This window comes from Tympanuchus pallidicinctus, unplaced genomic scaffold (genome assembly GCF_026119805.1).
Source record: "Tympanuchus pallidicinctus isolate F22 unplaced genomic scaffold, pur_lepc_1.0 scaffold16, whole genome shotgun sequence".
Lineage (NCBI taxonomy): Eukaryota > Metazoa > Chordata > Aves > Galliformes > Phasianidae > Tympanuchus > Tympanuchus pallidicinctus.
In genome coordinates, this window is record NW_026294679.1 from 11,660,428 (window position 1) to 11,675,797 (window position 15,370).

Consider the following 15,370-nt stretch of genomic DNA (forward strand, 5'->3'; position numbering starts at 1 on the left):
GGCAAGTGCCATAATCTGTTCCATGGCAGTGCAAACAGTGCACATCACCTCCCTAATAGCATTGCAAAAGCTAGAGATGGTAGCTCATTATTTTCTGCACCTTTTCTCAGGATATTGATGATCTACATAATTACTGCAGGTACAGAGATATGCAGTGTTGGGACAGCATGAGTGCAGCAGCGCTATACTGATACTGGCAATGCACTGCTTCCAGCATTAATTATTACACTGGAAAAATAGGCCTGAAAAACTTGATTTGTATTTTAACACTTATTAAAGGTTATTGGTAAACTCCAATTCTATAGCTGTTAACTGGGAGACAGCAGCTTGCTGCCCAAGCTGATGTGGCTAAAGCTGTACATTCTGTGGGGTCCTATCCTATCACTGAGCAGAGTGAGGTCAACAAGTTCAGTTCTCTTCATTTACATTCCACATAAGAACAATACCCTATTTTCAGCTTCTCCTGTGACAGAGGTCAGGAAAAATCTGTTATGTGCATACAAATATAGGTAGAAAGGATTTTTTCCAGCTCAGCAGATTGTCAAGGGAACATGGGTCACATTAGTGATCTCATATGAAAGGAAGTACAGGTTGATTACTAGTTTGACCAGCAGCTCAATGACCTGAGCAGGCTTTCCTTCTTACACCTACAGAAGCATTTAATCTTCCTACTTTGACTGGAGTCTGTTTGACTTCACCTACCATTATAACAATGATGTGTTGGTGGAGAGCAGAGCTAGCCATGGATTATGCACTGTACCCGCAACAAATATCATCAGGTTGAATTATCAGGGATTGAGTCTTGGGCTCCTGGAAATAAACTGCAGTATTACATTTGTCATCTGTGATCTGTTAATGGCCACAAAACACTCACAGCATAGGCCTATGGTCAACTTTAAGCAAATCACTTAGGGCAGTTCAGACTGTGGTTTAGACTGTGAACTGGACCCTGCAGACATATGTGTGTGCTCATCATGATTTATCTTCAAGGACTGTCCATAAATCCTAAGAAAAGAGGTGCTGGTTATGCTTTGGTTGTTTTTTTCTTTTCTGCTTGGTAAAAGGGGATTTTCAGGGGCTTTGAAACAAAAAAAGAACATAAATATATTTAAATCTATATAAGAGTATAAACAAGAAAGGATAATTTCCAGTTAGAGAAGGACTTCACATTCTAAGAAACCATCATCTGCTTTCTGACACTGACACCAGCAGATCCGTATTATGTTACAAATTCAAGGTCAAACACATCTTATGCCTATGGCTCTGTATCTACACACAAAGGGGACCAGTCAATTTGTTCCTACACAAATGCTATATCAAGGCCTTTCCCTCCACACTTCAGCATTTCAATAAAAAGTATTTTGGCCAACAGAGCTTAAAAGTAAAGTAAAAAACATCAAGAGAAAGTGACCAGCTTGAGATGCCCACCACACCGAGTGGGTTACCTTAATTAAAATGGTTACCTTAATTAAAGTGGTAAAGAATGGGCTGCCTTAATTAAAGCTGGAGCACAAATCCCTCTTCTGTTGCACTGTTCAGCACCATGCTCTGCACATCTCTGCGATTACAAAGTACACGGTTCTCTTTCTGCTTTCCAGCCTACTTCTCACATATGAGCCTGGAGAAAGCAAGGGGACCACTCTTTCTGGGAATCAGACATTTCAGAGAGCTAACACACAGAAAAGGGAATCAGTCATTTGTCTTGCTGGCTATGCCTCAGATTAGCTCAGAATAAACCACCTCTCCTTCATCCTTGCTTCACCTAGGTCCACAGTGACTCATCTATACTCAGTGGGGGGTCTCTGAGGTTTAATTTATTATCTGAACAGAGCTTTGAGATCATCAGATGAAAGATGCTATAGAAGTGCAAAGTCTTGTATGTCATAGCCATGTGCTACATACATGCCTTTACTGTGTTTTCCCTTTAAAAAAAAAAGAAAAAAGTTGTACTTGATCCTAGAATAGGAAGGGAGACATCAGCTTTTCCATTCCTTCCGTCTTTACCCACAACAGATCCCATCTGGCTATTCTGTGTGCAAGGTTTTGAGAAAGGGGGGGTGAGACCTACCGAGCACACGGATCTGCATGACGGCACCGTGTAAGCCAAAGAACATCCAGAGGGGCTGCGAAGAGTCCACACAGACTTGCATGCCAGTGCTGGCCCCGTTGTGACTCAGGTGCAGCTCGCCATCTGAATTCACCATAAATCCCAGGATGTCTCCACTCTGGAGGGGCACCAGGACTCGGCACACGGCCCAGAACTCCTTTCGGTCAACCAAGGACTCGGGGTTATAGGGGAGGTCGCTGGGCCTAAGGGTGCTGGGATCGCAGGACGTCACCCCGTAGGACAGCGTCCCCGTGCGCGCAGCGTTGGACTTGTTAATCTTGACAAAAATGGTCTCGTTGATCCGAAGGGGTCTGCTGGTGAAAACCAAAGTCCTCTCCTCCCGGGCGTGCTCCAGGCGAGCCACAGTTTGGTCATCGAGGATTTTGACATGGGCTCCCCGGAGGTGGTGGAAGCGGAGGTCGCTCTCGAGTTGGGAGGGGAGGAGGTGAGAGTGCTGGGAATTGAGGGAGTTCTGCGGGATGGGGCAGGTGGTGGCTGTCACGTGGAAGCTCTCCTCCTGCAGGTTGAGGTCACACAGGCTGACTGAGAGGCGCGTGTCCTCTGTCTCCCGCCGCAGCGATGGCCGGCGGATGGCGGTGAAGGAGCGGGGCCGCAGGCAGTCAGGAGGAATGATTTCACTGTCTGTGGGGAAGGACAAGAGAAAGCAAAATATGTATCGCTTTGCAGAGAGTAAGAACATCCAGGAGTCTGCAAAATGCTGTTTGATTGAGATATTTAAAAGGGAAGATCAGAAAGCTGCCGCCATTAATAAATTTTCCAACTTTCAAACATGGAGGCAGAGTATCATAACATGCATTTGCAATCAATGGCTGTTCTTGTGCTCTTCGCACCAGCATCATTTTCCGAGTAGGCAGACTCAAAATCGATGGAAAGAATTGACCCAGGGAAGGTCTCCTTGGAGAGGGGAAGCAGAGGGTAAATATATGAAGTACACCCTGGACATGCCAATCAATATTTACCCAGGCTCCGAGGTTTCATGCTCTGTTCATCGTCTACAATAATTCGCATAGGTTTAGGAAATTAATTTCTAACTAGACTTTTTTTTTTGTTTTAGAATGAATGCTATGTTCAGTTTTAATTTATTTATCACCATATGAAATTTAATTTGTATTCCTGAATGTAATTAATCATTAGTGGTCTGGTCCTTACTGCAAATCAGTGCAAATATGGATTTCACAGAGTAGAACTTGGGCATATGCAGTTTTCTATAAATAATGTACAATCATCTATTATTGCCATGAAAAAAGATTAAAAATCAAACCCATAGATATATAACAAAGATGATGCTTGCACATTCGCATCCATCAGTGGAAACAGAATTGCACCTTATTCTTTTTGCTCATTTCCCCTGCTGTTCCAAGAGCAAATCATCAATTTATTCTTTTTCTAAGGATCATAATAGCCTGGCTTTAATGCATAAATTACTATTACTTAACATATTCTTAGCTACACTGTTGCCATAGAAATTTCAAAGAGCAATATGCTGAGAAAAAAAAGAAAAAAAAGAAAGAAAAAAACCCACAAAATTATTTGAGGAGATTATAAAAGTAAGTGAGATCATGAAAAGATTTTTATATATATGTTTAACTTCCTGAACTTTAAGAAGCTGAATTGCATAAAGACACTGAGAGAAACCTGAGCATGTGGGTAACTCTCTGTAAAGGTTACAATAAGCTGTGATTCATATTGAGCGAACTACAGGAGCTATGCCTGCACCAAGCAGGACTATGATTCTACGACTGCATTGTGGCTTCAAGCCAGGCTCCAAACATCACAGGATAGGACCTACCCCTTACAACAGAATCCCCCACCAGTGGCACAAAGCCACACCACCACATCTCAGACCTGCAGCAAACGGGGCACAAGGTGGATCGGCAAGAAGAGGAAGAGGAGTGAAGACTCATTCCCAACCCATGGGCAAGACATTTGCAATGTGCACCTTTTCCAGCTGCATCTCCTTGGATTTTTCTTCTATGGCAACAAAGAAGCAGGAACTCGGGTTATACAAGAATTTTCCCAAAGGGATGCACCCTTCCCTGATACACCAGAGCACTAGTTCCATATTGGCATGCCAAGGAAACACGCCAGCTACTGAATAACCAACATTTCCTGCAACATGCGAGGTCTGACTAACAGCCTTCCCTGCCCTCCTCTTCTGGGAGCCCTGACAAGAGCACACCCACACACAGTTTGGCTTCAGGAGAGATCTCTGCTTTGCTTAAACTGGATTATTCCAGGCTCCTCTTTAAATAATCTGCTATTACATGGGAAGCACAGTGTCAAAAAAAAAAAAGAAAAAAAAAAAGCTTTGTTGTTTCTCATACTTGATTTTCCCCATACTTATATTCCGGCTTCTCTTCCCAGACGTTTATTGAAGAAAAAGAGGAATAAATTAAATAAAAAATTACCCCAAGTGATAATAGAAGCAGGTTGCCTTAATGCTTTGTAATATATGGGCTCACATTTGCATTGCAAGTGTCCCTGCTGGATAGAATTAGACTTATTTTCCCTTCCTCTGGCAGTAAACCCACATAGGAGAACAAATTAATACTGGCAGCCGACGACGATGCTTTGGTATAGGTGAATGGGTAGAGACCTTTCTGAATAGGAACAGAAGGTCCCCTCTATTTTATTCCCTGTAACCATGCATGTGCAGCCTGGCTGACAACTGTGATGTGTGGGTAGCTTGCAGCCAGGGTTTTGAAACAGCTTGTTTTCCACCAGGATGCCTGCATTTCCCTTTGGCTACTGGACAAAATATCTCTTTCCATCTGAAAAGAGGTTAAGAGAGATGAAGTTCTTCTGCAGCCAAGACACATGGCAGTGATAGCAAACCAGGGCTACGCTTCCAACTGTTCTACTCAGATCTATCAGTAGCTCAGATGCCTAGCCATATAAGGGATGTCTCAAGCATATGGGACTGAATGTGAGAGTTAGTTCATTAATGTTTGCAAATATCCATGGAAAAAAGGATTGCAGTTGACTGGCATTTGAAATGGGGTTGTGAAAATTTAGAGATGAGTTGCTGGCCTGCTCCAGGGCTCTATTTTTTTTCACAAATCTCAAAATATTCAGCTAAAGAAAAAGAATCCCACTGAACATGAAGTAAAAAAACAGTGGGATTCATCTTTTGGAGTGGTAGGTAAGTCAGAAGAGAGCCACTTATCTGACGTAACTGATAACAGCTGAGGGCTATAAGAATAATTCTGGTGAACTGTGAAACAAATGAGGCAACGGAGCAGTTTCTTTCACTAGAAGAACTCAGAAATGAGTTGTTTTCTTCCACCAAGGCTTCATTTATCACTTTGCTAACACAGATCAAGCTGATCGTGCAGCAGCAGCTCATAGCACAGCCTTGTTCCTGCACAACATTTACAAACTGTCTTTAATGCCTGCAAAGGCATTTATCGTTGCAGAGACAAAACTGGAGTACACATCAAAAAGAGGGAATGTTTCTATCTGATGAGACAGTGCAATATGAAACGAGTTCAAGGGCCCATTGCTGAAGAGGTCAACCAGCCCGAAAAATTTAGTAATCATCGCTTTTTATGCAATATTCAGGCTTACAAGGTTACTTGCATAATAGAGCTGGGGCAGCATTTCTTTGGGAAAAGGCAGCTGGATTCTCTTGTGTGAGAATAGATGGGACTTGTGAGTGAAGCCCGCAAGCTGTCATAAACAGCTTTACCCAGCTGGTCAGGGTACCAGCAGCAGGCCAGCCAGCTCCACACACAGCTCAACATAGGCTGGGTGCCCAGGTGCCCTTCCAGAGAGCTTTGGCTGAGTGCTGCACCAGTGCAGTTCTGATGCCAGTGCTGGATTTATAGACTTCAGCTTTCCAGAAGCAATATAGACTTAGCCAAAGCAGAAAGGTTTTCTACTAAACACAGTTTTTCTGCTCATCTGCTGACAAACCTGAGACACTGAATTTTTGCAAAGGATGTCTTACTTCACAAATCCCTCTGTATCTTTATCTGGCTTTAAGAAAAAAAATAAGTAGGAGTAATTTATTTAGAAAAGTAGAGATGAAGGGCACTTGAGCAGTTCAGCAGTTCTGTTTTCTCTCCCTCTTTAGCAGTGTTTATCTGCAAAATTTATATTCTCAGCAACTGGTTCCTTGCATACAAAATTTACTTGAGGAATTTTCCTCAGACCAGAGGCTTCAAAGCTCTCTGTTTTTCTGCTCTGAGGGCATGGAAGAGCCTCCTGCTCTCCCTCCTGCCGGCTCAAAGCAACAGCAGTAGCACTTGAAAGCAGAAGTTAGGAGGAGCTGGGGAGCACCCAGATACAGCCAGAGTCACTGTATCCAGATCAGAAGTATGTCACCGCTGCCCTGTATTTGAACTGCTGCCAAACATTGACTTCTTAAGATCGTTTCCTTACACATGCATAATAGTCATAGTAAATATTTATTACAGATATCACATACGTGCGTGTTTACTACAGCTACATGCACATTCAAACACGAACACATTTCTAGCCACCAGCACGCACAGATAATTCAGCCCTGTACAAACCCAGAGGGGATGTTCTGCTGTCACACTGTCATATCATTATTTCCGTTCTCTTTTCATTTTCAGTTTTGTTTGTCATTGCCTAAAGACTTCACTTTCCAAGGTCATGAGCAGCTAGGATTCACACACCTGAACAGGATCTGAGCAGGCAGAGCAAGCTTGGTGCACACACACATACACCAGGAACTCCAGATTTAACTGGAAGCTCTAAGGAAACAGATCTCCATCTGAGGTGCAACCTAAAGCCTCACATAAATCATATTTCTTCAGACTGTGAAGGCTGTAACCATGCTCCAGAATGAGCTACAGAAGATGTAATATAAATAAACCAAACTTGAGACTCAACACCTTAGGATATGGGGAATCATGTAGACAACCTAAGAACCTATGACATTTCTTCCCTCCTAAAAGAGAGAAGTGTTGAGTAGACAAGGAATAACCGAGTGATTCCTTGCATTTCAGTCCTGTGTTACTAAGCAAAGAGTAAAAAATTGGTAGTCAGAAGCACGCTGGCTTGCTCTTTCCTATGCACAGCCCTATGTTCTTTCCTTCCTTCTGTTCTTTCTCTATTTTTCTTTTACAGATGCATTTCTCATCTTTCAACCCCTGGTTTCACTGGATAATAGTATTTTTAGCAAATACTGGTGCTCGCTATACAATTTCCATGACCAACGAATTTCACAGGTGCTGAGCTACCAAAGGACATCTTGCACAAGAATACTCTGTGCAAATATACAGCTGCAGAAGGATTTATAGCACAATATTCCCACCATGCTGGAATGCACCATCTCCTCCACAGCCTACAGCAGACTCGTGCAGCTAACAGCCATTTGGCAAGGCTTCTCCATTGCAGGGCGATGTGTCTGAAATATGAGGCAGATGTACTGGGCTGTAAAATAGCATCACACTCAAAGGCAATTGGAAAAAGCAACCAGTCATAAGACAAGAAGTAAACCCGTGCTCCTGGAAACCTTTGGTCACACACAGCCCCATACTCCCCATCGTAGGAGTGTGGGTTTTAATGCTACCTGCACTCCAACACAGCTGCTGGCCCTGCCAAGTCTGCCCGTGTGGTGATGAGGCAATCTTTGCTCCCTTGCTGATTCAGTCCTACTGCGCTGAGGCATGCAGCTGGGGAACCACCACATTTCAGCCTAGAAGTAACCAGAGCAATTTCCATACATCGTTTATAGCTACGTTTATTGTGTACTTTAAGGTGATTGAGGACTGAAAACTCACTGAAATGGAAACAAGCTGTATTCTCACTTATTCCTCATAAAAGAAAGAGGAAGATCATTGTGACCTGGAGGCAGGGAGCAGTACCAGCTCCCAAATCCCCCTGGGTGCTGACTTCCTCAGTGTTTGCATGTCAGCCAGCCCATAGCACCACCTCCGCTGCAAAGAAGAGCAGCCCTGGCTGGATCTGCAATGAGGAGTGCTACTGTGTGGCCCTGGGTTCAGAATCCACCCTAATTAAAAGACCATTGGAAGCCAATCTGCATTCAGCCTGCTGAACTCAATGGTGTTCGAGATGTCTTCACCACCACGGGATGCTCTGCTCAGCAGTGCTGAGCTCTGTCATGTGTGTCTTAACTGTTTTACTGCACTGGGAGGAGCTAAGCAAACAGGAGAGTGAAAATCACCCTTACTTAAAATAAACACAGGAGAAAAACTGAGAAGTGAAGAAACACGATGCCACGCTTGCAGTCACAAAGAGACGAAGCTCCTCTCACAGAGCATGTCCAGAGTGCTCTTGCCTGCTGGCAACATGTCAGGGCAGACACTTGTAAAACTATTTGTTTTTCTGCAAGCTTGTACTCTCCATGTGAGGTCTGGAGGCTGGGTTGCACTGCACTCAGTAAGGCTGCAGAGCCCCACTCTCCCGGGCAGTCCTTGTGCTGGGATGCTGCATGTGGGTCTCCCCCTCCCTACCCTGCCTGTTACTGTTAAATCCTGAATTTATATGATCCGAGACCACTCCATTGTGTTTACTTCTCATAAACCATCAGGCGCCAGAATGCAGCTTCTCGGATCGTGCAATGAAGCCACTTTCAGAGAATTATTGTAGCATGTGGGAGGCAAATGTTTAAAATCTCTCAAAGGAATGATTCAGACTAAAAACCTCCTTTGCCATATACTTAGGAATTCACTTCAACAAAGTACATTTCCCTTTATGAACAACTGAGAAATCAAACTGCCCAATTTATTACCTCAGATCAACCATTCCTTCTTCCTTGCAAAACGCCCACATAAAATCAAGGACATCAGTTAAATAAACACCTACTTATGCAGTACCTGCATATGTACATGCCTGTATTTCATTGGTAGTACAAACAGCACGTTTCAAATAAAGCTCCTTCCTTCTGCTCTTGGTGCTCTGGCTCCTCTCTTTTTGCACACGCTTACAGGAATATATGCAAAACTACAGCCAACAGATGGTTTCACTTGTACCAGCTATATGCGTAGGATGCATGGGCTGCTCTCTAAGAGTCAGCAAAATCTGCTCTGGAGCAAGCAGAATCTAGGATCAGGACCCAGCTGCCTGGTTCTGCAGCAGAAGATGCTCCTCGCCACATGAACAGAAGAGAGGGATAAACAGTGAGTGGAAGGCAGGAAGAATTAGTGTTGTTGTTTTATAGACTGAAAGCCATGGGATGGGGTAAGTTGTCTAAGGGGACAGTCAATTCCTTTTAACTGAAACCTCTTGGGGTTGCCCAGCGTGCAACAAACCTTCTCAGCTTCCCCACAGTACGCCCTCTCACATCCTACCCCTCCACTCAGTGCTTGATTCCCTACCTGCTGCTCCTCCACTTCCATCTGCAGGTTTATCTCTTCACCTCCAACCTCAATGTCCTCGGGACCCATTTGTTCATCATAGGACCTCAATGATCAGCATGGAAAACACTGTTCAAGAATTCCTCTTCTGCCAACACGTCAGCTTGAAATCACTTTGAGGCCAACAGATGACACATGCTTTTCATGTGCATTCACATGGTTAAGCAGGAGTTAATGGCTACATGTCAATTTTGGCTTCCTGCTCATTGCAATTTGGAAGCCACGTTAACCAAAACGACAGCCATTTTCATTGCAGAAGTGTCAGATACATCAATCATCCAAGTCTATTTGTTTGCCTATGACCAACACAGTCCAAATTAGTTTACTGTTAAGATACTCAGGTGTCTTGCCAGTACAGCATGAGAGAATTACTGCTGTAACGAAGGAGCAGATGCCAAATCCCAGACCATGGATTATAGAGAGCCTTAAAGCTGGAGTTCATCTGTGGGAGAAATCATTTATGATCGCACCAAAAGTTATCACCAGATTTTAAAACTGAGTTACAAAAGAAGCCAAACCATTGACTCAGTGGAACCAGTTACTGGGCTGTGACTTGGTGGAATTAGATGCAAGGCAACAAATGTCTTCCACTTCAATAGAAATGAGTGGAAATCAACAGTGCTTAATTAGCACCTCACTAAACTGGTCTTTGCCTCACATTTATATTTGTTTGGATAGAAATCAACATTTCTCCCCAGACATTCTGGCAAAGATGAAGCACTAAAATAATTTGGTTTGCATGATTCAGTTTTGGAGAGGTGATAAAAAAATGGAAGAGAAAAACTTAACCAGTTAATAGTTACCAGCTGCTAGATGTGAGATACAATTACTGTGCAAACCTGGTGGCTTCCTGGGGCTGTTTAGAACTAAATCTTGTTCTTGAAGCAGTTCTGCTTTTCTACCATTAGGTACACAGCACCTGATGTCCTGCCAGGTGAATCACAGGAAACCCTTGGAATCTGTCCGGGACACTTTTCTGAGGATACAGATATCCTCCCATGGCTTAATGGGATTGTGACAGATTTCTTTTCATGGATGGTCAACACTGTGCTCACAGCAGATTAAGTATCACAGCAAAACAAATCAGAAACAAACCAACAGAATAACGAACAGACTCTAAAAGATGGGAAGGAATGTGTGCTCGTGTACTGCCAGCCTCCCAGTTGAAATATTCAGAAAGAAATAAACACAAACTAATGAGCTTAAGAAAACTGTGGGTGGGTTTTAAGCCACAGCAAACAATTATGGCTTCCAGTTCAGCTTAGTAATTGAATTGATCATCTGCATATTTTTCAATAAAATCTAAGGAATGAAAGCATGCCATTTCATACATGGATGAGACTATAGTTTAATGTACAAAGGTTGAGTACTAACTAATAAATCATAATTTTGGGACATGTGCTATATAACAAAGTTCTCTAAGCCAGTCTGGTTCATAACAAACATTCATGCAATTTTGCATGGCATCTGTAAGCATGTCAGATTGATACGAACGTATGAAATGGCACAAAGAACATAACTAGCTTCATAGAACTAAAATAAATTACTGTTTTACTAAGCAAATATGAATGTTTTGAAAGGGCCTGACAGTACATTCTGAAGAACAAACTTCCATATGCCTGTTATGGCTGGGGATTTGTTTTCTTTTCCACAAAAGCTGATGCTCCCAGTTAGCAGGGTGCTGGCAACCTCTGTGTTACAAACAACACATTTTGGTTTTCATTCAGGAAGGCTTCATTCTGGGTAAAGTCATCCTCCCAGCCAGCCATCATGCAGATGGTGGATGTTCTTCAAGATTAAAGCTGTGCTTCTCCACTGCCACAGCCACCTCTGGATGTCACCACCTCCTTGCCCGATTCCCTTAAGTGTGTCCATGAGTTTTCCATTTAATGTTTCCTAATTCCCCATGAAGTCATAGAAATAAGGTTTCTGCAGAAGTCTTATGCCTTGGGTTTTGTGGAGACCATTTAATCCCCATCATTCTCTCCATTTATTTCCCACTCACAAACATAAAAGTCTGAATTTTACTCCCGCCCCTGATGCGATGATTTCCACCTCCATTCCTCTCAGGGCCTGCAGGGCTCCATGATCAGGTGCTATTATTTCTCGCACAAAATACAGAAAAGCAATCAGCACTTTAAGGGTCACGCATTATTTTTCATCTCAATCTGTACAGTGTCTCACCTTGTCTTTATAGGTCCTCATATTCTTTCTACCACTGAAAGTCTTTCCTTGTATGTTTAATTACCTGTGTAAAACCTAATTCTTCCTCAAAACTGAAGGTTCCAGGTCTTCAAGATGTAAAGAAAAGAGGAACTTTTCTCTGTAGAAAAGTGTTCCGTTTGTTTTTTTTTTTCAATTTCTCTTTGGGAAATTAAAGCTATTATTGCAATTCCTGGTTACCTAATAACTTTACAGAACCCTCTTTTCATTCTCAGTGACACCACTGGTTACTCCTGGCAGTATCATCTCTTTCATCTTCCTTTTCTTAAAGAAATGCTGACCCCCTTTTATCTTATTCATTGAGGCAAGACCTTGGGAAACCTGATCTTGTGCCTGATCTAGGAGTTGGCAACCCTGCCCATGGCACAGGGTTGGAACTAAATGATCTTTGAAGTCCTTTCCAACCCAACCATTCTATGATTCTACAATTTGAAAACAGTAGCTCAACATTACATGTGCTGTTAACCCCACAGCTTTACCTCTTACTGTTTTAAGGATTGCTATGGGCCTTCCAACAGCTCTATTTGCAACGCTCTTTGCATTTCTGTAAGAACGTTTCCACAGCATCTCAGTGCTCACAACCAGTTTCCAAGCTGCGTCAGACAAATCTCTTCATTCTCTGAATCATCTGACAGAAATTTTCTTCAAAAGAAGCATTTTCTCCCTCCTTCCCATCCATCATCCTCCATTCTGTGGCATTTATGTATCCTGCATTTATCCCTTTTCACCTAGTTTCATTTCCTGCTGTGCTTTTCTGCTAGCAGTGGGTATGATGGCTCTTTTCCCAACTTCTCCCCACGTTGCCCATTGAAAGGCTCCTCCCATTACTGACAGCTGCTCAGCAAGAAGTCCATCCACCAACAGCCACTTTGTGCTTGCCATCGCCCAGCACCCTGCAAAGCATCACTGCTTATTGACCTGAAATACCCCTCTAGGTCTTCTCCACTCCCATAGGAAGCACAGAATCAGTGCTGGAGATCACCCAAGCACACGTAGCACTAAGCTTTTCTTGGGGCATGCTGCAGGCCCACTTGATCTGCTAAAGTACCGCTAAATAATAAATTGTGTGGGCAACATGAGGACACTGCCTCTTCAGTCTCTAACAGGAGCTGAGAGTGCAGTGTTTTCTAATGAAGACACAACCTACGAAGGGCAGTGATAACATATAATACTTCAGTCTACTGCCTGAAGAAAAAAATAAATTGAGAAGATACAGTATTTCAAGCTAACACAAAGCACTCTGTTTATCTTACTTCCTTTTATTAAAGCAAATGACTATTGAACCAAGAGCTTCTCCAGCTGATTTCTGGGGCTTATTTGGAAATTGCTGCAGCAATTTTCATGATTAAAATGTTATTTCAAGACTCAAAGTTGAAATATATCATTTTGAAAATAATGAAAGAAAGCAGATACAGCGTGCCATAATGGTTTCAATTTTTCAGATATGACTAATTAAGTTTACAGTTTATCTTCCTTCCTCAAAGCCAATTACTCACCTAAAGATCCAACAATTACATTTCTGGAAGAAAGCACATCATTTTATTTGTCCAAAATATTTTTGTTTTAATGCACAGTATTCACTTCTTGGAGAATTTCCACCCTAGAATCCAGTAATAAGGAGCACTCAAAAAATATTTCTGACTTATCTTCTGTACAAAATGTCACTGCAGCTACCATACCCCATCCACTCCATTCTCATTCCAGCGTTGCTGCAGTCTGCAAGAGTCACTTTGCCAGTGATGCACAGAAAGAGCAAATCAAGGCTTTGTGTGATGAGCTTGCTCCAAAGCAGCACAATTACTGCAGTCTGTACTAATTCAGAAAAGCTCAGTCCATGTTTAGGTCTATTCCATTTCATGCTAGCACTTAAACATTCACTTTATCTGCATAAGTATATCCCACTGAAGGCAACAAGATATACACGTGAATATATCACTAATACCAAATCAGTATAATTTTCTGCACAGAAGCAACACAGAGTAAGATTTAAAAACTATGTTCCATAGCAATAAATAAAAGGTTCCTATGTGCAACTCCAGTCTCCACTGTTGTCCCACTGCATCCAGTCAGTGGAGTAAGCAGCAAAGGAGATTTCCTAAAATAGCAGCCCTAAATCAATCATTCTAATTGTAACAGATATATGAAATTAGAAGAGAATCAAAGAGAGTCAGTGCTCAAATCTGCCAAGGTATAAGATTGGAAAGTTCAACTCTTCAAGAAATTCTTTATACATTCAATCATAGCAAACAGCCATTAGGCTAGCGATTGCCTTACAAATTATCTTGAGGCCCTGAAATGAAGAAACTAAAGGGCTACACTTTGTTACCAGAGCCTCAGCTAACTCCTCAGCAAGCAAAGAGGCAAATTCTGCTCTTACCCTTGGGAAAGCTTCAACACCTTGGCTGTCAGTAAAGCTGATTTAAATGCACAGATCATGACCTCAGAAAGGTTCAGACAGAACAACAGGAGGCTTTCCTGAAGCTACGCTTTGAACATATAAATAAGACAAATAAATAAATAAAGAAGCCAGAGGGCTGCAGTGTAACTGTCAGTCAGAGCAGTGTGACCTTGCTGAAACTACAGGATTCACATGGAGAACAGGGTCCATCCAGAATGCCATGCCTGATGCTGATCTCAGCTGCAACTTCAAAGACAAACCCTCCTCCGCCTCCCATGGAAGGGTACTTGAGGACTTGGTTGCCAAAAGGTTCTCCTCTCCCTACATCCTACCTTCCCACTGCTTTTCTTTCTTCTCCTCCTCCTCCCTTCCCCTCCTGGTGCTATAGGCATGAGATCTCTGATCCTGCTGGGACCCTGGGGCTGCAGCCAGCCTGGAATGGTTCCAACAGACCCGTGCTGGACAAGGCTGGACTGTCAGATTTGGGCCACTCACAGATTAACGGGGAAATGCCCTCCTGGGACCATTTCATAGCTTCCTCAGAGACATGCCTCCCCAGCTATAAACACAGCACTGAAGACACCTGAATTACTACTGATTTGTGCTATTAATAGTGCCTGAGACCTTTAAAGGAGAGGTTGGGGTGAGTAAGACACACAAGTATCAAAAAACGCAGTCATGCTTTTTGTCCCTCCTCCATTTCCACAGGGTGATTTTCCTTTCCTCTTTGATCTCTCATGAAATGCCCTTGGCAGGTATCTTCCTCTGCCATTTCTCAGCAGCTGCCTTTTGCCACATGATGTCCCATTGTACAGTGAATGCATTTTCACTAGGATTTAACATTTCAGCTTATGTCCAAGGTCACTCTCTCTGACTGAGGCACACCCTAAGCCTCTTCCTTACCTGCTGCTGATACAGTTTTTGCAACTGTTTGCTGAGGACTGGGTACTGGTGTTCATTCATCCACTTCCAAGTTTCAACCTGTTAAACTCCCACATCTTTATTTTTACACTCTGTTAGCTGACAATGCCACGCTTTTCTAATCTGAGAAACTGTTAATCAGCTCTCTACTTTCTAATGGTTTGTAAAAGACAATGTTGAGCTCCAGAATGTCACGAATAAGCTTTCCTTCAGATATTAGACTGGACTGAGGATAGTTAGCAGCAAGAGCCAATACAACAACAACACAGTGCCTAGCAACATGAGCTAGAGTGAGGGTAACTGCTACAGGGTAGCTTTACCAAAAGCATAAATTCCTCATTGCATGGATAG

The 15,370-nt window shown here is 42.8% G+C and overlaps 2 protein-coding genes across 6 annotated transcripts in view; one reads left to right on the plus strand and one right to left on the minus strand.

Annotated features, from left to right (window-relative positions):
* ATP5MK (ATP synthase membrane subunit k) overlaps nucleotides 1–15,370 on the plus strand; it is a 426,737-nt gene that overhangs the window by 246,350 nt on the left and 165,017 nt on the right. The window lies entirely within an intron of this gene.
* The window catches only part of NEURL1 (neuralized E3 ubiquitin protein ligase 1), a 136,447-nt gene that overhangs the window by 13,820 nt on the left and 107,257 nt on the right, over nucleotides 1–15,370 (minus strand). For all 5 annotated transcript variants that reach the window (XM_052677864.1, XM_052677867.1, XM_052677868.1 and 2 more), the window contains one exon: nucleotides 2,069–2,749. In XM_052677864.1, coding sequence (XP_052533824.1) covers nucleotides 2,069–2,749 — 681 coding nt within the window. The remainder of the gene's footprint in view (nucleotides 1–2,068; nucleotides 2,750–15,370) is intronic.